We start from the raw sequence: 23,594 nt of genomic DNA on the forward strand, positions 1-23,594 counted from the left end.
TTTCTCGCTTTTACACAAAAGTACCCTGACACCTTCTTAATCACATTGACAGATATTTTGTAGGGTTAAAAAATAACCTATGTATATAACACATTATTCTTTTTGTAACAAAGAAAGCCTGTTCTCCGATTATACGGGATTATTATTAGAGAACGTGTGAAAATCCGGCTATTGTTTATGACTCAAACATTTCATATTTGGATTAGTGTTAGTATACCGGGTGTATAATGGAGGTATTGAAGCTCGGCTCTGATCAGTGGTCCCGCTATCTGTGTTAAGGCGGGTGTGACTGTAAGAGCCGTACTCGCTGGTTCACAGTCAGTGTCGCGTAAGACAGCGAAAGCACAACACCGGTGTGAGATCTCTGGAGAAAAAATACCAACAATTATAACCAGGAATGTTTTGACTGAACAAGGACCTAATCGGCTTCAGTCTATATATACTGTGTATATTTTAAACGTCTGTGTATTTGTAAAAGGACAGTGGTAGTGTATTATTAAGTTTATACTGTATATATATACATATATATACCCGCTGTGGACCTCACCGTAAAGGCCTTTAAATTATTTCTTAAAACCCTTCGCTGTGAACTTAATCAAGGGAGTCAGTTAGCGAAGTGCCTCGGTCGGAGACAGATCGCAGGCTACTAAAACACACAGGATGTCTTCTATACCGACCTGCCCCCGGGACGATAACCGTAAGTACCATTTCCCCTACCCCGGGGATACTTTTCATTATTTACTCACACTAATGCCATCGTTTTGTGGTTAACGCTGTTGTCAGGACAATCATCACTGTGAATGGACGTATTAAAGGTGTCCTCAGTATAGGTATAAACTGTCCAATCCACTCTTATTCTTCTCTTTTAGAATTTCTAAGATGTTCCTTTGTACTATACATCTATGTGACTAAGTACACTTCCCCAATCGTAATTTCATTTATAAGTTTTGGTGTAGTGTGGACATTTTTATTGATATGTAAGTGTGATATTGATATAACCTATATCCCCGTGGTAGGGATCAAGTGCAGCCCCTGGGTACGGGCACGTTTTTCTGTCCATTTCCTCGATATCGGTTTGGCATGCGTTATGCACACACAGTTAACCCGATCAAGTGTCAACGCTAGCTATGATTGCCCATTGTCAAATGTTGACTCGTCTCTGTACGCGTGTGGGTGACATCGGCAAAATGACACAACCATTTCCTAAATCTTTAAAAACTGTACACAACAGTACACCTGGCCGTGTGTTGTTTGTTTACACATATAACGGACTACATTAGTCATTAAATCGACTGTCTTCCTAACGTCTTTATGTAGAACCGTATGATGAAGTCCTCGATCAATGCTTGGATAATATTTCTTCTTCCAATGGGATAATGTTTCTCCGAACCGATTCCCGACGGATGTATCTTAAGTATAAAATAGATCCGTAAATGTAATTTTCCCCACTCGCGAGACTGTCTCTCACCTGTAATTGAAGTCGATGATTGCAATTTTATGTAAATAAGGTATAATATACCGTATAGTATGTTCCAGCTCGATAAACGATAATATATAGCCTCTCAGTCCATTACCTGTTAAATAATTTACCTTTATTTCTACCTGTAATGTTGATTTACAATTCTGTTAACGAGAAAACTAAAAGGGTTGTGTGGCGTTCCTCATCAGACCTTCCTATTTACCCCGCCACTCGTTTATCAGCTGTACCATGGCCCCACTCTCACGAAACGGAGTTGGAGGCAATTCGCTTATTTACTTTTCTTAATTAAAGTCTGTTTCTAGATGTCAGACTGACAAAATTATGCAAAAATATACATTCCTTCAGGCAAAACACGTTATCGAAAATATCTTCATTTTTATTGGTTGAGAATTTTGTAGTTGTCCCCGAATTTTCCCCCATGAGCATGTGGCTAAAGATACCATCATATAAATATATATATTTATAGTAACCTAGGACTTAGTGATGATCATGTCTAAAACACCAGATCCTTGATCCCGTGATGAACTTGTTAACAATGACTTCTATCTTTTAATGATTTGTCTAAATTTCTATCCTCCTGTGAAGTGGTCAATATTTGTGGTTCATTGTTTGATATGTCTACATGTATATGACAAACTTAAGTAATTTCCCCCCAGCAAAACCATAGGTTTTTTTTTTATTATAAAATACCCATACCATATTTTCATCAACAATAGTGTCCATGGTGTATCCATTCTTCCGTTGAGTATACTTTTTATGATATATATATAGATATAAACTCAACAAACAAAAACTGTCTGGATATTGTCATAACACAATGAACTGTTTGCCCCTGCCAATCAATAAGAAATATCTTACCGGAAATTTTTGCACATTTGGTATCATATACTGCACTTTCCTACACAAAAATAATAAATATTCTATTGTGATCGAAACTGGTTATTTTGTACAGATATTTGGTTTCGTTTTCCGAGTATAAAGGACAAGGGTTTTGTGTATACAATGTCATGTGTCGATTATTTTTTCTGTATAATTTTTAAATATCACTGTGGTGCTCAGATGACAATGATAATCATATGACTAAATATATTATATAAAATAAAAAAATATATTGAGCAAATCGGGCGTACATGACGTATCATATGGATACAGACACAATTATTCGCCTGTGAAATAATGATATAATGTACAAATGACAGTGCGTGAGAGTTGTTTGAAGGTCACGACCTTGATCAAAAAGATAAGCCCTATTAGGGGATTTGACACTGTGTGTGTATTATGTTATTAGGACTATATAATATCATGGTATGGGTTTACAGTCGGTGTATAACGTGATGGTATGGCGAGAGGAGACCAGGGAATCTCGCTGATATCACACCAGCTTTCTCACACGACAATGAAAGATACACAATGTAGTAACAAGGAATTTTATTATATCTTTGGAGCAGAAATATGTTTCAGTATTTGGAAGAAAAATATCGAATCTGCTTCTTAAACATGTTGTGTAAATAAAATGTGACAGTCCGCACAAACTACTTTACTTTGGCTCTGTTCCATTCGTGATGGTTCTGTCTGGGATTTCTTTTCTACGAATAAAAATGGAAATATACAAATGACACAGAAAAACATGGTTTGCTGGAGCATTGTCCTGTAAAGACAATGTCCTCGTGTGTTTTGATTGATGCAATACTCAACAAATTTCATTTGGATGTTTTTACTATGTGTAATCCTGACCCCTTGGGTTTTAAAAGGCAGACGAGACCCAGGTTCTGATATAACCCAGAGCAGCTCTCTGGGGCACTATCAGTACTTTATGTAGGATATCTGATCTTAGAGACGTCTCGAGGGACAGGCATGTACAGCTAATTTACCACGCCGAATGTCACACGACGAGCAGGCAGAAACACTGACCTCACTAACGAGGGGAGTTAAACATTCGGTGACCTGATATCCCCATGTTATTGTTCTTAGGTACACATTAACCTGCCGTAATAATAACATGTCCAAGTAGTACTAATTGGATTAGCCTCCCCCAGACACGTGAGGAGGGATCAGACACAGATTTGGGGTAGGTGGGTTCCTACGAGGGGCTAACAGCCAAAGTAGTATTTACAAAAGGCTTAGGGACACGACTGCTCAATTTAACATGTGTTTTCAACATTTTCTTATGTGTTTAGGATTTTGTAGATTTTAGATAAAAACATTTGACAGATCCGTATCACAGTTTATACGGGCCCGGGCGTTCGGTGGCTAAACCCTAGGGTCTATCTTGTGGGTTCTGTTTTTGGCATGCCTTATCAGATTCTGTTTTTTTTCGCTGGGATTTTCTGTAACAAGTTGTGTGTGTGAATGACAGAAGTTGTATACAACGTGTCCGTAATGGCCCCTAATACCTCCTAATAATACACTCTTCATTAACTTTGAATACGTCTGCTATTGTCTAGCTTCAGAAACACAACACCGTACTTCGTGGTGTCTCGGAACGCTACAGTGGCTTACAATAGTTTTTAAACATTCCAAAACCATTTTAAAAGAAACGTTTTTCCAGTAAAGAATACATATAACAGAAACCCGAAGTTACGATGAAATTCGGGATAAACATAGAAAAGAAAAATATTTCATTTTAAAAAACCACCGAGGCACTTTAAAACTCATGTAAATGTTGAATAAATCAGTGTTGGAGAGTAATGAAACGGAAAATGAAATCCGGGGAGGGGATCCTAAAAAAGGAGGGGATCCTAAAAAAGGGAGGGGAGGGAGTGTGGGTCGAGGTGCTGACACTGAACACTGTGCTACTAGAGATGAAAAACTAGAATCGGGGAGGGGGTATGAAACTCTAGGGAACAGCGCAGGGTGTGCAGTGAGGCTTGCGTAAGATGCTAATTGGAATGTTGCTTTCTATAATTGTTTAGATGCCTGGAATCTTTGACTACTCGTTACGCCTTGTGAAAATGTTACGGAGCAAAGAATGCACGTTCTGTGTTTGTGCTAACTCGACGTTAGAACCTACATCCGCTCGTGGAGACATTTGTGTGGCGCGTTACGCTACCGACTAGGAAACTATTTGTGTGATAAGACCGCTAAACACATAAACTAGAAAGCACGACTAAGTTGACACGAGATGGGCTCAAACTAGTTATACAGTTATTGGATGGTAAATAAAACGCGAATTCCTGTACATCGCTCTCGTACGTGTTAGACACTCTATTTGCATACTTTTAAGCCCCACTAATGACCAAATAGCGTTATTCTGCTAGGCCATTGAGGGTAATAAATTATCGAGGAATAATATTTGATTGCGAGAAGACGGAATCTTCCTAATAATTGTTTTTAATCGACCAGTTGCTATTAGGAATGAGCGATGTTTCTTTATCAATAATTCAAAAAGTGTTCCTACGCCATGTCGGCAGTGTCTGGTCTTGCGTAGATATGTCAAATCTTCGATCGTCCATCTATATCTAAGCATGAATCATTTTGATTGATCTGCTGTATATACACAGTACCGCTAAACCTTGTATAGGAGAATGGTAATGTATCTGACATGGGCCGCTCACATTAGTCCTATCAGAGCCCTGCAAACCCTATCATAGCATGGCAGATATATCATCTACGAGAGCAGTATCGGGAAAATATCGAATGGGAGAATTGTGATGCTCAAACGGCATCAGATACACACAGGGGTGAGATCATATGTACATGAATAGCAATAGGTGATACGGCACGATAGGACGAAACATGTCCCTCCAAAGGATGAATATTGAAAACAGCAACCAATGCCTAAAAATTGATCTGATAAGTCTTTTAAGGTCAATATGTCATAAATAAATTATCTATGGAAGACTTTTAGCAGAAGCTTTGTTCTTGGGCACTGACATGCATCGAAAGTTTTCAATAGATGATTCCAGAGAGAGATTTGTGTAGTGTAGAATATCATGTGTATGGTAGAAACCTTTTATTTCCAAGTGACAGCGCATACAGTTACATCAAGTTCATTCTGAAGCAATGGATTCTGAAAAGCAAAAATTAAAGAATAAATCTATGATAGCTGACAATTCAGTAATTATCCTATAGACAAAAAAACACGAAACAAAAAATAAAATATTGATATATATTAAACATAGATCTATATCCCCTGACCTGAAACCTTTTTTAATTGTTACAGTAAATATGAGATGGTATTGATCACGTGTAGTTTGGGTCTTTACTGCAGAATAAAACATTTATCATTTTCGTGATTGACTTTTCTAAAAAAAAACATATCATCTTTTGAAATGGAAATAAATTTCTGCACAAGTGTTTACATCGCACAAATATTGTACAAATCTACATCCTCAACTATAAAATACACGCTAAGATACTACAAAAAATGTTAAGTGAAAGCAATTTATTTCAAATGTAAAATTTGCCAATTATCTGAATTTTTTCTTTCTTGGACCACGAAAATAACTTATAGACAATATTAGGAATATGGTTGCGAATTTTCCACGCAGGGGAAATAATCCACGCAGGGGAAATAATGAGAAAGGACACCACGGAACGGATTTGATGTAATTTCAAATGCAATATTGGCAAATCGTCCTTTAGTACGTCCAGTACAATTTTTGAAAAGAGAGGGGATATGATGTTTTCTCGAGTTTGGGATCATTCCAGGGATCATTATAATTAGTTTTTTTGCAATATGAAACGAAACGGAAATTATAAGGCTTGCGTCCGAGATTATGACATATGAATACCTTGGCTTAGCGCTGAAATGTTACCAGATTTCCTTCTATACATTCTCAAATCGATCTAAAACCAGCGCTGTACTACATTGAATCCAATATCATTAATGCCATAGATAGCTCATCCGCATCAGGGTTGTACATGGTCAGCCCGGGTTTATGCCGAGCTTTTGTCTGGTACGAGATTGGAATGGAGTTCCATACAAATATTATTCTGAATTGAGAAGTCAGCTACAAATCCTGTTTGAAAACCATGAAGTTGGGTTCGTTTTACAAGTAAATACACAGATAAAGAGTCTGGGCGCCAGAAATTAATCTATTACGATTTTTATCAAAGCACTAGATGTAAAGAACAATTGTAACAATACTGTATTGTATCGCAGACCGATGTTCCGGTGTCGTAAACACATGCATTGCATTTCGATGCTTTTAATATGTTTAAGTTCCAAATTGTGTATTGTTTATCTAGATCAGTTTACAGAGTTCTATATAATACAGGACCCTGCGATATGTCTGACCAAGGTGATGGGACAGTTTCCATGGCATTTCTATACACTTACGGGGCAGCCATTAGAAAATGAGATGCTTGAACATTGAAGTATTTACTTTTTGAAATGCGTCCGTTTACTCCTGGGGATTTCGGTCTGATATTTATCTTAGCATCATTAGTGGAAACTGTTTCAGGTGCTTTTAGACAGATCCGTCATTCTGCTGGATTTATCTTATTAGCAAGCCCTATTTCAAGTTTGAGCTCCCAGCGACAGAAGTTGGAACTGCAAGATTGTATCTGTGATTTTCATGAATTGGCTGAATTGATAGATCAGACTATACATACATACCGATAGAATCGCATCACTTGGCTGTATATGTTGCCGTGAGCAAACCTAAACCCGTCTGGGACTAAAAAATATAATGAAGATAATTTAATTTTATGCTGCAGGGAATTTCCCCGTAACATCTCTATAATTCACTGCATCCGTTTAACTTTTTTCGCCGATATTTCCTCCGGCATGATAAGCCCCACGCGACGTTGGTTTTTTATTGCATTAAATAAAATTTTATTTTCCCCGGGGTTGAGTTAGCTAAAAATTGCGCCGCAAACAAAATTAGATTATTCAACATGTTGAGATTGACTTACATGGGAAATCACTTGTAAACACAAGTTACACAGAGGCTTGTGGCCCACCTGGTGCCTTATTATGCTATATTATGCATTGTTACTATTTTGGTGCCACCCGGTTGGGTTGAAAATCCGACGTTAGGTGTTGCACGCGCGGATAACGTGTATATGTTTTGTTTATTGGTACATAACCTTGTATATACATCTCTGTTTGCAGGTGTTTAGGGCTTTGTTGGTATGTAAAACCCTTGATCCAGTATTAAACCAAACTAAATAGCCCTCAACAAGCCATAATCTCTCCTATAACGCCATACCCGAGAGACGAAAACAAAATAAGCGGTCAATTAAATGACCGGTGTCCAGACTTACGCCGCCCTAACTAGAGTGACCCAAACCCTAGGATAATCCGTATATCTATTTTTCAACACCCTGTCAAAGAACGATCGTTTTAATACTCAAACGTCCCGGCGAGAGACCTGCTCAAGACGGCTTTAACTTTTAATAACTCTACTCATTATTTGACACATATGAGATCTGGCATCTTTATCCTACCAATTATATATATAAACAGACAAACGTTTAAACCATCAAGATTATAAACAGCTGTGGTCACTAGTACATTAGGAACGGTTTGATCGCGGTCGTTGAGTCAACTTCAATCATCGACAGGCGCAGACCATTTTAATGTCTTCCAATTTCGTCTGCAGCATCTGGAGCCGTAAAACCGCCACAAACATATCTATGTTGTTTGTACGGTAGCGTGTCGAGGTGGCATTTTGTTGAAGTAAAATTGATTTCAAACAATAACTGTGTTAGAATGATACCCTATCTGAACCCTGTTTTGTATAGTTTGATAAATTTCATTTCCCAATTTAATTCGCCACTCATTTTGTTTTGAGAGTAAAGAAGTTCCGGAGGCCAATGTGTCTGCTCTTGGCAAATCAAACTGACAGTTTCAGTTTTAAAGTCATTAGTAAAATAGACATAGGTTATCAGTTCTCATCAGGCACGCGCCTTGCATTTAACAACTAACATTTTTATCTTCTATACAAATGACAATTCATTTCATTCTTTTATTTAAATCTATAAATTCTCCTTTTTAGCATATTTTTTTTTCAATGTGTTTCATCTCATTTCTTAAGTTAAATTTTCCAGAAATGGTCATAGTTGTCGCCAAAGCTTTACCGTTAATGGTTAAATGTCAACAATATGTCTATGATACCCAATTAAGAGCAACTCGAAAACGGTTGACAATGCAGTTTCTTGAATTTGTCTGTTTAAACTGATAAAGTATTATCCAGTATTTTGTAAAAGCATCCAGTCCTACCACCACCAGGGGTCCTTTTTGTTCCTGATGACATCCTCCTTGTTAGATGAATTACAACGTAACATTTACATGCGCCCGGTAGTTTTCCGCCCATTGTCTACCTGGCTGCCTACCCTAATCGTCCAGACTCGTTACCCCGTAGCCCCGTGTGGAACCTTGGTATTCACCAGACATGTCCTGAAAAATGTCGTTAGGGACCAGCTAACTATCTACACAAATACACCAGTGGGAGGTCTCATGTAAATTTCTGAGATGTTAAAGCTTGCAGGGAAGTTGTATTTTTTTTAAGTTTTCACGTACTGCAGTAATTTGTCTAAAATGGTGATTTGGCAACCCATAGTTTTGACACTATCAGACGTTGCATGGTCTTAGATATGGTATAAAACACTGACAAAACTACAGAAAGATGATTTACTCCAAACACAAAATATTATCAATTGCAAGTAGAAACCCACATTCTAGAAGAAAACTAAGGTTGTTATTTCTACTGGATCATAAACCGTTCTGAAACTATTCAGGCATCACCAGAATTTTTTTTTCGTCTGATCACAAATGTCCAGATCATACAACATTCCCTGTCCAATTATTCCTCCTTCCTTCTGAACAATTTTCTTTATTTATTAATTTCAACGAGTTCACCCTACGTATAAGACAATAGACATAATTCGGATTTCTCAAATATATTTCGTCTCAACCCCCAGTCCCTTCGTATACCTAGAAGCACAAAGAACCTGACGTACCCCTCCTCCTGATGTACCCCTCCCGCGACGTACCCCTCCCCCGACGTACCCCTCCCCTCCCGATGTACCCCTCCAGATATATCCCTCCCGACGTACCCCTTCCTCACACCACTGGTGTGTAAGAAGGATAAACAAGCTATCCCTATCTTGCTGATCACACCCGGGTATCGTTATCCCCGAGTATACATATAATGAGTAGGTTTAGGCGAAGCAGTCCAGCTAGCTGTAAACACGAGATAAATCTGGGAGATATAGGGCCAGATAATTAGTCACCTCAGATTATAGAATCCTAAGAGGCTTTTCTACCTGTCTGCACACCTATCGGGCCAGCTCATTTGTCCATGACTAAGTACCGGTGCCTCAATACAACACCCATTATACAAGGGCCCTCATCTGATCCTTTTATCCCTGGTCGCTCGATATCTTTCTCTCTCTCTCCTTTTCACACAAATCTGTTTTTTACCTGTTTTGTATTTTGTTCGGAGGCAGACAAGGTACCGTGCTAACGCAGATGGTTTTTAAAGTTTTGGGGACTTTTTTTTATAAAAGCGAATATTTTACATCACGCCATTATTTGTGGCCCGTAAACATTAGGTAGAAAAAGCATGGATCGTTTTATCAGTGTCTTTTGTCAGAAGGAATATGAAATCTCCAATATCAATAGCCAATCAAGTGGAAACACTTGGTTGAATACCTGAGTTGGACGGACAAGACAAATGTGACATGTCTATAGTAGTTGAATAGTGTAGCAATGCGATCCTCAGCTCCTTATCTGTCAGAATGTATCATGTGCTTTAACCTCAAGCGCACTAATTACGCTCATTAGCAATCATTAACATCAGCGAGACCTTTATTCTATTGTGTCGGGTACTCGGGTAGAGTTATCTGCACTTGAATGCCATCGACGTGATAACGATGGCCCATTCAAGGCATCACGTGTGAACCATGTCCACCATTGTTGTCAATCTGGCGTCATGTGGAGTGATGAAACAAACTTGGGATATTTGACAGTAAACGGACTCGGACCTACCGACAGGTAACAAAACCACATCTGACCATACCCATGACCAATAGTCGGATTACGTCCGCGAGTGTCGCGACCCCTGGCGGGACCAGCCGGCTCGAGTGGTCTGCCGAGCTTGTCATCTTTATAAACCAGTGTTCTCTTCAAAAACTATCCATGCATTTATATCGACTAATACCCGATAGAGCCCAAATACTCATGCCTAACATGGTCATATGACTGTTACAGAGGAAGATTTATGACAAAGCTGCTTCGAAATCCCTCGAAATTATTTGATACCACACAGGGGTATTTGTCCAAGTCCACAAATCATTATATGACTAATATCATATTTCCATCTCGAAGCCTGTAGCTGCCACTTGTAGATTTACATAATTGACACCCTCCCGACAATAAACAGAAATTAATAAGTGTATCAGACCTTTGAATTCAAATTATTGATTCTGAGCGTGGTAGTTTTTATTTATAATTCAGACAAGTGGCTTCCGGTTGTGTCATGTAGGGACCCCGTGTTGATATCTACATAGTTCCCACAGCATGCTTCTTGTCATAACCTACTCCGAAATAATGTCTGAACGTGATAGCACGGCGAGCTATAAACACAATCCAGTTATTTCCAAGTCATTGTTTTCCTTTAAAGGTGTCAATAATTTGAGCCGAGCTTGAAACTAAATATGATTGCATTATTGCAGAACAGAGCACCTGCTATTTCCATTAAACTGACATCCTCAGCAGAAATTATATTCCTAAGTGAAATAATAATCCGTAATTTTCCGATGAAAATTAAATTGGCACTATCGTATAAATGATGACGTCACATTATTGGCAAGGTTGCAGTGAAAAAGCCATCAATTCAGAATTGGTTAATAACACAAAACAATCTAAATCACGTGAATTCTGCCTATAAATCATAATAATTGACCATGTTAAAACTTGGCAACTTCTCAGTCTTTGTCTTACAGCCGATACAATGACCGACGTCCGTGTTTTTCCGTCCGTAAACGATTAAGTATCTTTGTCTACTGAAACAGGAGACCGATAAGGATGGCGGGTTTTGTTTATATTCTGGGTCCATGCACGCCGCCATACGGTCGGATCTTGTTTCCAAACCTTGTCCCTATACCCAACTAAGATAAGGACTGTCTGGATTTGGTGCTGATGTCGGCCAGCCTGCGGTTATAATGGCTTATGTCACCTCGTGTTTACCCTCCACAAATATCTTCATATACAAAATATTGAAGATGGCATCGCGATTCGGGTACTGACTTAAAGGGCAGGAACCTGGTAAAATCGGAAGCACGGCCGTCACTCAATTGAATTAGCATCAATGACGGATGTAACAATAGCTAATGTAGAAGTTAAAATAACAAACACTTAGTTAAACTGATATCATATTGTCATTTAGTGAACGTCAATCTCTTCATTTAACTGTCATGTCTGATTTCCTCTGGTACATCATTTATGAAGGTGTCTCCGGTTACTCGCAGCAATTCAATTCGTGAATGAGATATGTGATATAAAATAAACAGAGTATTACCAGTGACCGTCATACCATTGTCGTGTGGGCAAAATGAGATGTTCCGGAAGGTTAGAAAAACATCCTTGTATTAGAAAACGTCAGATAGTCTTATCTATAAGGTTGACGTCATGTTTTCATATGTGACGTGCAATCGACCATCTTTAAAATAAATATTGATAAGACTAGTTGTATCAGCATAAAACAATGCTAGGGTGATTTTAATCAAGATTGCTTTGCCCGCATCAGCGGTTTCATCTTTGTACACGACTGCGGTCTTAGATAGCGGTGACTGCAACATGCGCGATATTCAATCTGAGCGACGTTTCCTCAACTGCAGTGTGCCATTCAAGCGGATTGAGGCTTCTATTGATTTCACTGGTTCGTTAAACACAGTGATTACGACTTAACATTGTTAAAACATATACCAAATCAATTTTAAATCAGGGGACTTGCCAGTAATCTCATGAGAGAGAAAGAAGGCGATGCTGCATCTTGTTGGCTTTAATGCAACTAGGCATGCTTACAATGTCTTTCTGTTTTATAAAATCTCGCTATTCATCCTTGATATCAAATCAAAACCTGTTCACATATCTGTCCTGGCGACATCTGTCTAACAGAAGGAAAATATGAAAAGATAAGTCAACAAAACCTCACTTTAACAATAGTGATAGATTTATGAGATGCAGACTGGAGGTGTGTAAGTCTCATTGTAAAGTGTAAAAAAGAAGTGGTATGTCAGCATCCCTCACCGCTGACCTCATTACGTACACAGCAGAATACAAATTATACCTGGCCATTATCAAACACAGCTTTGTGTATAGGAAAATCGTTATTCTCATCGAGCAATTTCTAAAGAAATCTTTCAGCAAATACAAACATGTGCTGACTTTTGAAAAAATAGAGAGAAAGACAATCTTGGTCGAGCAATTGTCAACGAATATAAACAAGAAAAGGTTGATTGGCAGATTGAAAATAATCTTTTGAATTAAAAATAAAAATTTGTCGCAGTGAATGTAGAATTTGAATTGGTTTATGAAGCATCAGGTTGTGAATCATGTACACATGCCGTGATTCATTGCTATTGGACTTTGCGGCTGGCGAGAATCCAGCGTAAGCACTTCTTATATTTATCACGAACTCCCCGACGAATCTCGCTTCAATGCCGCTCCATACACCTGCTTGCAACGCTTAGATTCACCAGAAGAATTACACAACTTAAAATGAAAGATGTGTTTAATTCTTTATCAAGAATTCAAACATCCATTTATTTTTTTTTTTTTTCAATTTTAAGTTTTGATATATCTGCTTTCAACGCTTAGATATATCCGAAAAATGACACAGCTTAAAATATTAAGATGTGTTTAATTTATAATCAAGCATTCAAACAAACCATTTTTTTTTCAATTTTGAAAATTCTTTGGTTTTGACATACCTGTTTGCAATTCTTGGATTCATTCGAATAATGACACAACATAAGCTATTAATATGTTTAATTATAATCAAGAATTCAAAAATCTCTTTAATTGTTGGATTATTTAGAAAAATAGGGAAATATATTAATGTCATCATTTTCCACATTATTTTGCCATTTTGTTTTATCTAACTTCATGGCTCAAGCCACTGCCCTCCTGACGAAATTCGGGATTTCAGGAACAATGTCATGGCTTAGAAAGGTAGAGCAGCTGTGAAGTTCAGTCAAGTTTGTAAACGTGCTAAGATCTATTTTGATACAAATTTATCTCCGTATTTAGAAAAAAAATATAACAGGTGTATTTCTAAATTAAAGCTTTAAGTTGAATTGACGACAAGATTATGAAGAAGATGATCGGATATATACAGCTTTAATTTTGATGTATTATCGATAATCTATTTTTTAGAAGATATGATGACTTTGTAGAAATGGATAGAGTTATCTTAATTAGCAGATTCGCTTTTCTAAACGGATATATCTTCAAATCAAATAGGTCACATATGAGCTTATATACTTTGATATCAAATTTTAAATGGCGACGATTTGGCAAAATGTTCTCGTATAAAATGTTATAAAAGTAATCTAGCAACTTCATCTGATTTTAGTAGGGTGCGATGACTTTATAGAGGGCACCTTTATGGTAGAGTTATGAATATTCATAAGTCTATGGCAGGTGACACCAGCTTCCTACAAAACATAAAGCTAGCCTCGTGTCGCTGAATCTCTAGTACAGTACATAGGTCTACTGATGACACAGCGATATACTTAGTATGTTGTAACACTATCACTGTAATGGCGATATATTAAGATCCCTGGTTAAGAAGGATAAGAGCTTTAACAAGGGTTTATCACTTATATATTGGCGTCATTGAATACTAGCTATTATAAGCTTAGTGTTTGTAAAGAATTTTACAGTTGAATCCTGATATTACTATCTCCGAGATTTGGAAAATACCATAAATATATACATAACTTAATTGCTATTTCAACTTTAAGTCTTTAAATTAGTATAATCTTTAAATAAGACATAGCCATGGGTCATTGCACGAGGCCTCCTAAAAGGACAAAAGGAAGAGAATCAGACGTTCTGGCAGAGTAAGCGTTCGACAACACTCGCAATGTATAAATCAGGCAAATCATATAGGCCAAAATACTTGATACGATTTAATTGATTCTGGATTTTTAAGATAAAGGGTGTGATTCTAATATAATATATCTATTAAGGAGACTATATGGTGACAAAATGACATTCTGATACAATATATATTATTATCTTTATTTCATTTAGCAAATAGGCTAAAAAGCCTTTGTGCAAAACAAATACAGACATGACAATGGCAAACAGACTTTTCTGAAAAAAAAGATGTACACTATATATATATATATATATAAATCAAAAAAAAGAAATCAGCGAAAGGATGCACACAACAAATATATCAATTATCAAATAATATTGAATTTCTAACTTCATTAGCTCTGTGAACAAAGACAGCTAAATTTTTAACAATGCTACTATTTTCTGAAGTCAAGAGATCTATAAATTTAGTCATATTAGGCCTAAACCAAAATTTCTTTTTTAACAGTTTTGATCTAATATCTACATAGATAGGACATTCCAAGATAAAATGATATTCATCTTCAATTTTTGCACAATTAAAACAATATCTCAAATCGACTGGAATTGGATTAGGCTTATGCCACCGACCTGTTTCTATGTACAATCTATGTGATGATGTTCTAATCTTCGTTAGAGCTTTTCTATATTTTTCAATATTTACAGTATCGAGATAACTCTTATATCCAAATTCATTTGTAAACAATAAATAACATCTTGCCCTTGGCGAATCTACCAGCTCACTATGCCAGTTTTGTATAAAAATATCTTTAACTCTAGTTTGGAATAATTCTAAAAATACCTTTTTGTTTCCAACTTGTTGTTCTAACCAAACATAACCAAAACCATACGTACATAATAATTGTTTTACTAATTTTGCCCAGTTAATTATTCTATATGATTCAGCTTGTTGATAAAGTTCATCATAGACTGACTTCACCAATACATTTTTCTTATGATGGACAATCTGTAGCCAATACTTAATTATCTTAAAATATCTCCTGAGTTTTAGTGGCAAACATCCTAATTCTCCGTAAATAAAGATATAGTACATTTTAAGAAGACCGTTTGTGCTAAAAGAAGAAAGACAGTGTACCTATAAACACAGAAAGTTTATTAATACATAGAATATCATGTTATTAGAAAAACCAAGCCAAAAACCGAATAGGAATTCCCAAAGTGAAATCCCTAAACACCATGCGAAATAACATTTTGAATGAGATATTAGGTATACCCACTTAGAGGTAAGTTACGCATGAATCGTGTTACTGAAAATGAAGTACATATTTATACTGATGGATACAATCATCTGGCTGACTTGTATTAAATGACCTGACATACTTGAACACTCGGTATCGTCTCTAATTTCTCACGGACAGTTATAGCATCTCCGAGTAGAGGTTGTGAACCATATGATTTTCTCTTTTCATGCCCGTGTCATTATTGTTTGGAAGCCATTATTTCATGATTTTTAGTTAACACGGATTTTACCTAGACTTGTGGGAAGGGGGTCATTTATGAATAAAATTCCCTTTACGAAATTCCTGGTCATGTTTTGGTTGAACCTATTTCGATTTGGTTTTTTTTATATCTAGTTATACCTTTATTTGAGCTATATTGGTATTCTGCTTTCATCATATTTGTATGATATACTCTACAACACATTCAGTGTAGGTTGTTGACTCGCTCACCAATAACCTGCCCCAAACACTCTAGTTCCCATCACGTCTGGGAGGGAACAACTTAAGATTTAAGAACATGTCTCCCGGTAAACCCCAAAACGTTAATTTCCATTTCATCTGTGACCAACAACAGACAGACACACGTGGAATTGATGCTTTCTTACATATTAACAAATTGAAAATTCTCTTTCACCACGCCTTCAAGCGTTTAGAGGATAGTGCGAACAAACGCCCAGGTGAACAAGATCAAGTGATATTTTGGGATCGTGAGTAGGATGTTGTTATGCATGTGAGGGATATTACCAGCACAAGATTGATGTGATAACGATAAATTAGATTTACTTAAGTTACGTGAACTGCATTTCTAGAGGCAGAAACTGATATATTTACTCACACGGACTCTCCAAATCTTTTGAGGGAGAAAAAATAACGCCTGCAACTCGAGCCCAAGTATTTCACAATTACCATTTTAACGAGTTGGGGAAAGTTATCGGGCCTCATCTTAGCCATTACGAAGATTCTGCATACGAAAAGTTTGTTCGCGTAGCAATGAAAAATCAGTAATGTGAAAAGTAATTGTCGTGGCCATTTTCTTTTTATCAGAAAAAGCATTGCATGTGATAGATTTATGAACCGTAAAATATGCTACGGTATCGTAAAATGTCTTATAATTTTTTATGAAACCTTAATTATTTCCACGGATAAAAAATATCACTTTTTCGTTTATATTTCGGAAAATTTAAATTCATTTTACATAAAGATGTGAAAAGTTCACTTGCAAAAAGATACTACATTATGAAATGCATTTTTATTTTTTATTTTCCCCCCATATTTTAAGGTCGTAAATCAAATGTGTACTCTAGGAAAGCCATAAGACTGAAGCTGTATTGCTATGATATCACTGCTTTCCCTTGTTGTCGTTCTATTTACCATTTGTAATTACCGCCGTCCATGATTAGCTCTACCAAAAAGACGCCGCACTAGAAACCAAACTCCCTTGTGTAAGCTACACAATATTAATTAACCATGTTGTATAAAAACTAACCGGAACCCGGGTTTTACGACCAAATGATAATTATAGGTTTTCAAAAGTTGACGAGAGTTTCTCTAATTGCTTCTCTTTTGCTGATTGATTTTGAGTTTAATTAACAGCTATGCCGAACTATAATTTTCATTAAAAAAATCTGCACGTTTCATCGCAGTCTTAATCTTGCATTTACAAGCAATCCTTAAATCAAGGACGGTATTGTGTAATAAATCGCCTTTTAGTCTCTGATAATCTCTGATAACATATGTTTTATTTTCGCAAGTGGTCTTTATTTTATTCAGAATAAAAACAATACAGTTTATCATAATGAATCTGCTCTTCTCTTTTGCCTAAATGTTTCAAGAAAAGATTTAAAACCGATAGATGAAAATCGGGTGAAAGTCTTTCTTTTCTGACCATCTTCATTTTTCCAAATTGGGGTTTCCATGAAAAATTAAAGCGTGATTTTGCTAAAAACCAATTTCAGAAAAGTGGTTGAGGTCTTTTTCCCTCCCGCATCCTTGTCCCATTGTATAAATATTACATCCAGAATGGCCAAAACACATCTGTGTTCGGCGATGACTGGGAAACTTTAATGATGTCGGGTTTTTCGTTATTCCGAAGAAGTCTTTAGAAAGAATATAGGTGACATCTTTATATACATCTAGGCATATATTGATCGCTGTTCACACCCTTTAATTTCCGCCATGAACGCTCAAAATAGCTTCGCCACTGTATCAAGAAATGTCGTTAACATTATTCGCCAGACTCCTTTCTTGCAATTAAGGACAACATGTTGCATTGCTTCAATTGGTAACCATTGTCCTGGCTGGCTCACCACCTGGTAGTCACAGAAAACAAGAGAATAGCTTCCCACTTAATTGTGCTTTTCATGACTTCGGTTTTCCCTAGCAACAAATATTGTGTCTAAAATGCTTCCTTGGCAAGTCTGTGCGAGTGGTGGCTTCAATCGTTTCGGAATCGGCCGACGATTAGAGACGATGGGGTTTTCTATTTATTACCGGGATGCATGTTTATTACCGATAGGAGATAAAGAGTAGTTTCAGTGTTTGGTATATGTTGTATATCAAGTTTATTGTTTACATTTTATCTATTCTCCATGTTTTATTGGTGTGTCTCGATATCACAGTGACACACCACTTCTAAAGACGATGCGGGTAATGTTAAATCTATAGTGTAGAAATGAGAGGCGCATGCTTTAGTTAAAATATCTTATTAAAAGTGAAGTATTTGGATAAATGACACATTTCTACGTTAGATAAATAAATAAACACACTTTCTTTTCTTGGTATAATGTAATAATTGCTTGACTTTTTCTTTGGAATTGTTCGATCACAAAATGACAAAGTTAGCAATTATTGGCTTGTGTGTTCCCTATACCCCGTTTTAATCAGTCGCGTTTCAAAAAGTTTTTTTATTGCAGATAAGAACATTAAAATGTTTTGTTTTTTTACCGAGAAAGTAAAATTAAAAAAGGTTCATTCAGTTGGCAATTAAATTCGTGCTTCGCGGTAATGAAATGTCGGATAGATTTCCATGTGTTATCACGTGCAGTCTGACAAGGTTTTGAGTAAATTAAATACCATATAACAAACATCTAAACGACGTGACCACAGTTATGTGATGTTTTAAAACTCTCTAGGCCGAGGTCAATTATCAAACAGACAGATCTGATTATACTCTCTAACCGCAGTCACTTTCTCCAATTTTGTACCCGGATCTAGCTTTTAGTACGAAGTATAAATATCGACAATATGTCATAATAACGACTAAGGACACTTTACAGTTTTACAGTTAGGTGTTTAACTCGGGGACACTCCCATGTAGGTAATATTTTTGACTGCACTCTACTGCCTTACCCCGTGTCACTCTGTACCACCTCGACAATTACTCATTATACGGAATTTTGTATTTGTCTTTGGGCGTTCGTGCGTCTGCATTTAAGTCAGATGCAAATTTTAGAATTTGAAATGCGTTGTCAATTCTGTTCAAAGATCGCTTTGATCGAATTATGTATGCCTAAAGGATAAACTTAGAAAATCACTTTTAAAAAGGAAAACTGAGTTCAAAGTTTGTTCTCTGTCTCCTGATAAAAATGAGGCGAAATTGCTTTTATTTGTAATATGTCATTGAGATTGTTTAAACATATAGAATACTCCTGAAACCCTGTGATTAGTGTTTTATGGGTGAAGGTAGTATAACCAGCAGGCGTATACATTTGAGGAGGTAGTTGAGGGGGTTAAACTTCCCGTGCAAGCTCCTAACCTCCAACCCACATCTCGACTGTGTAGATGTGGAAAGATTACCACGGACTCAAAAGGATGTTTCCCTCCATTTGTTAGGATAATGATGCTTGTTTTAACAGTGATGAACGTTTATTTCATTGCCACATCGCCTGCCAACTCCTCCCGCCTAGGTGTTACACAGTTTAATCTCCATCCAATTTACCAAACCCGCCTAAACTCTTTTACATATTTACCAACGTAAACAAACGTTCTGATGATTTTCTGTTCTAACATCAAATATGTTAATGTACATATCCCGTGCACTGATTACTCTCGTGTATGTACCCGCTTCCTCAAACAACTACCTCTCCTGATAACCTAAGCAGATGTCAATCAACCCGGACAATATTCACGCGCCGGTGACTAGTGTTATTGAGATTTATATCACCGTAATGTATAAAAAATGAACATTGGACCCAGACTAAGTGTCATACGAGTTCTACCTATATTTACCGGCCCAAGTATGATTGATTGTATATATACTTGTAATGTCATATTTCCTTTATTCGTCAGGGCTTGCTAAGGTGATATCATCTTTTAATTTCCCAATGGGTTTCACAAAAAAATCCGTCGAACACGTTGAATCCGCGAGCCGTATCGGATTTATCATTAGATCATATTGACGGATCAGGAATCCGTCTGTAATGTTCAGGTATACCCGAGCTGTAACCAGCTAAGCAAGTATGTGCATACCTCTCTGGTATCCCGCTGAGGAAATTAAAAGCTTTAAAAACTAATTAGAATAAACTTTTTTATAAGCGTTTTAGTGGCGTATCCTTTTCTGTGACTAATAATCACGGTATGGACTTTACGCTGATTCGGGTATGTTTTGAAATCCAGGATAGTTTTGTCCGGGTTTGGGAATTATTGGGTGTCCTTTTGCGCTTTGTTAAAAATTTTATTCGTCTAGCCGTCGTGTTACAAAGGAATGGGCTGTGTTTACGGGGTACACTACTAAATACAACAAAATGTTACTGGTGTAACATAAAAAGGTATCCCGTATTTACCATAAAATTATCATTACTGTCGGGGTAATGTGAATTGAATGTCCATATAGCAATAAAAACAACTACTTACCTATATAAACGTGATAAAGTTAATGGTGCATCACTGGGAGATCGGTCTCATGGGGCACAGACCATACACTATTCATGATCAGACATGGGGAAGAGGATGGAGATTCAATATTTATGTGTTAATTAACATCCAGGTTTCAGGATGTATAACAAATAAAGGCAGACCTCGGGGCTGGACAAGGAGAGGAAACAAGTGGGTACAGGTCTCGGGTTGGACCAGGTAGGAGATAAGTGGGTACAGATCTCGGGGCTGGACCAGGATAGGAAATAAATGGGTGCAAGTCTCGGTTCTGGGGATGGCTGAGTATGGAAGGGCAATCGGTGGAGACAGGTTTGGGGCTGAACCAGTGAAGAAAGAGTAACAGGCGGGCAGAGGTCCCGCAGCTGGACCGGAAGGATAAGTCATAGTGATGAGTAGAGTGTGTACTATGGGCTGCACCAGGGTTCAATGAAGGTCTCAGAGGTTGCCCAATATCAGGAAGGGTCACCGAGATGGATGTCAATCCTAAACTGGGCATGGACGGGGAGGGTAATGGGACGAAAGAGGATAAAAAATAAAGAAAGGATTCGTGGTTCGTTCATAAAGAAGTGCTACCGCTAAAGAACGATTGCATGATCGCCGCAAGTCCATGAAAAGGAAGGGTTACCTGTTGCATATGTCATGGAACCGTGGTTATTCAACAGGAGTAATGAAATCAATGGAATTAGACCATGATGGGAAAGGTTGACCAATGAAGGAAGATAGTTGAGCACGGAAAGGCTATGTAACGGGCTTGGGGCAAGATTAGAGCATAAAAGCTTGATATAATGCAATTTTATTTTCGTAGGAGAACACGACTGTAAACAATACAAATACTTACCTGTTACCTACCTCTTTTGATATACCCGACATATCTTACGTTGCTTTACCGAGACGAACATAGCTCTTACAGAATAATTAGCATTTACCCCAAGCAATGATATCAATAATTTAGTAAAATCAATAAAGCCTTCAATCAGTGAATTAATCAATGATAACATTAAACAGTTCCAACAGGTTAGATCGTAAATGACGAGTTCTACAACACTACAGGGACAGATTGTCATCGACAGGTTTATTGAATATTGACACTCGACAGTTGATGTACGAGTTAATTATTGATATTGATCGGATTAATTGGCCGCTATGATGCGACAGGTGTGAGAGGACTCGAACAATGCGGAGAAATGGTAAGAGAAAGAAATAAAGAAAGAAATAGAAATGAAATAAAGAAAGAAAGAAAAAGAAAGAAAGAAACAAAGAAAGGAGAAGAACAAAGTGTCAAATGAGCTCGAATTACTAGGAAATACATTGCTTTGTTTTATCGGATTTTCATTTCCGACTTTTAATGAATGTCATGTGAAACACCAGGGAAATCTCCTAAAGGAAATGGTAATACACATCGAGTTGGTAAGAGATAGATACCAAAGGTTCTGTGTGCCTTAAGTTGGCGTTGACGCAGTTTCATGATGGTTTGTCGAAAACATAATAAGACGCACACTTTCTGTTTGGGAAGGTTGGTCAGTAGAGAATTGGAAAGACCCCGGTTGTGGTGGTGGCGGCGATGGGAGTGTGATAGATGGCAGGAGGCCATTTTTGCTGTTTTGGATTTATTTCGAGATTACACAGACCAGATATAAACTTGGTTTACTGACAAGTTTTTAAATTAGCGTATCCTAGCTCGTGCTCGGTGTACTTTAACAGTCATAAGTGTCGTGTCATGTACCTATCTGAAGTGCGAAGATCCCATTTCAAAACTTCATAAAAACGACAAATATTTGAACAGGAACAGATTCAGTTGCGTCTTATTTTGAAAAGTACACGTCTGGGAATATATTTGAATGGTCATGCGCTCCCACACATTGAAACGGACGCGCCTGCAAACCGCCAATTTACAAGCATGAGAAACATATTCGAATGTTCATGAACGATAACAATAGAATGCGTCGGTTGTCCGAAAGTTCACTTGCGGGGACACTATTGTTAGAACGTGCCTTGTAACGCACTGTAATAAATAATACAAGTGTACTCATATAAATAGCCTAATAAAATGTGAAGTACGTTTCGTCTGTGTAGTTTCGTGCGTGGTCCAGAGGTCGGAAACGCGTCATCACCAAACAATGACAAGTTTGATCTAAATTTAACCTCTATATTAACCTATTGGTCAGCCGAGACCCGATACAGGTACACTATAGGACCAGGTCAACATTTCCCGTGTGTAATACACAAACTCTTAAACAATATAAAGATGTTCCATATATGTATACATGTAAACAATAAATATATGAATAGATTTGATAAATATGAAACACAATGAGTCAAACCGAATCATTGACACGTACACTAGTGGGTCCGTATATTGACAGGATTTTCTGTGGCTGGTAATTAATGAGCTCCATTTCAAATCGATTTCATTTTTTTATTTGATAAATTATCCCCATGGACTAACAATTGTTCATTAACGTAAGTTCCCCACAATACCAATGAATTTTTAAAGACATGTTACTGGTTTTCTGAGGCTGTTAATTAATGAGCTCCATATCAAATTAATTTAAATTTTATATTCGATAAATTACCCAATGAATAACAATGGTTCAATACTGTAAGTTCTCCACTATCAATGAATTGTAACGATATGTAGATAAATAACTGAAATAAAAAAAAACATCCCAGTATCCTGAGGTTTCATTATTAACCTCGAGGATGGTTGCGAGTTAATCACAGACCATTAAAATGACACGGAGACAGTGATTTCGGTCGATATTTGAATATAACAGACTGCCAATACCTCGAGTGTTTTTATCCATTTATGACGGAGGTCGTCGAGTACGGCTACCCAGCCTATATAAGTGGGTAGGATATTTCTACACAACTTTCACCACGTAAAAGGAAATTAATCATATTGAGTTATACAATGCGCATCAGCGGGTCTCCTTATAATGAGGAGGGGGCCTTGTGTCGGGTTCGG

General features: G+C 37.2%; 1 protein-coding gene across 1 annotated transcript in view; it reads left to right on the forward strand.

Moving 5' to 3' along the window:
• The first annotated feature begins 302 nt into the window (after positions 1-302).
• Positions 303-23,594, forward strand: part of LOC138336009 (uncharacterized) — a 41,683-nt gene continuing 18,391 nt past the window's right edge. Inside the window, exon 1 of the mRNA XM_069285269.1 lies at positions 303-697. Within this exon, the coding sequence (XP_069141370.1) occupies positions 661-697 (37 nt within the window). The 5' untranslated portion in view covers positions 303-660. The remainder of the gene's footprint in view (positions 698-23,594) is intronic.

This window comes from Argopecten irradians, chromosome 12 (genome assembly GCF_041381155.1).
Source record: "Argopecten irradians isolate NY chromosome 12, Ai_NY, whole genome shotgun sequence".
NCBI lineage: Eukaryota > Metazoa > Mollusca > Bivalvia > Pectinida > Pectinidae > Argopecten > Argopecten irradians.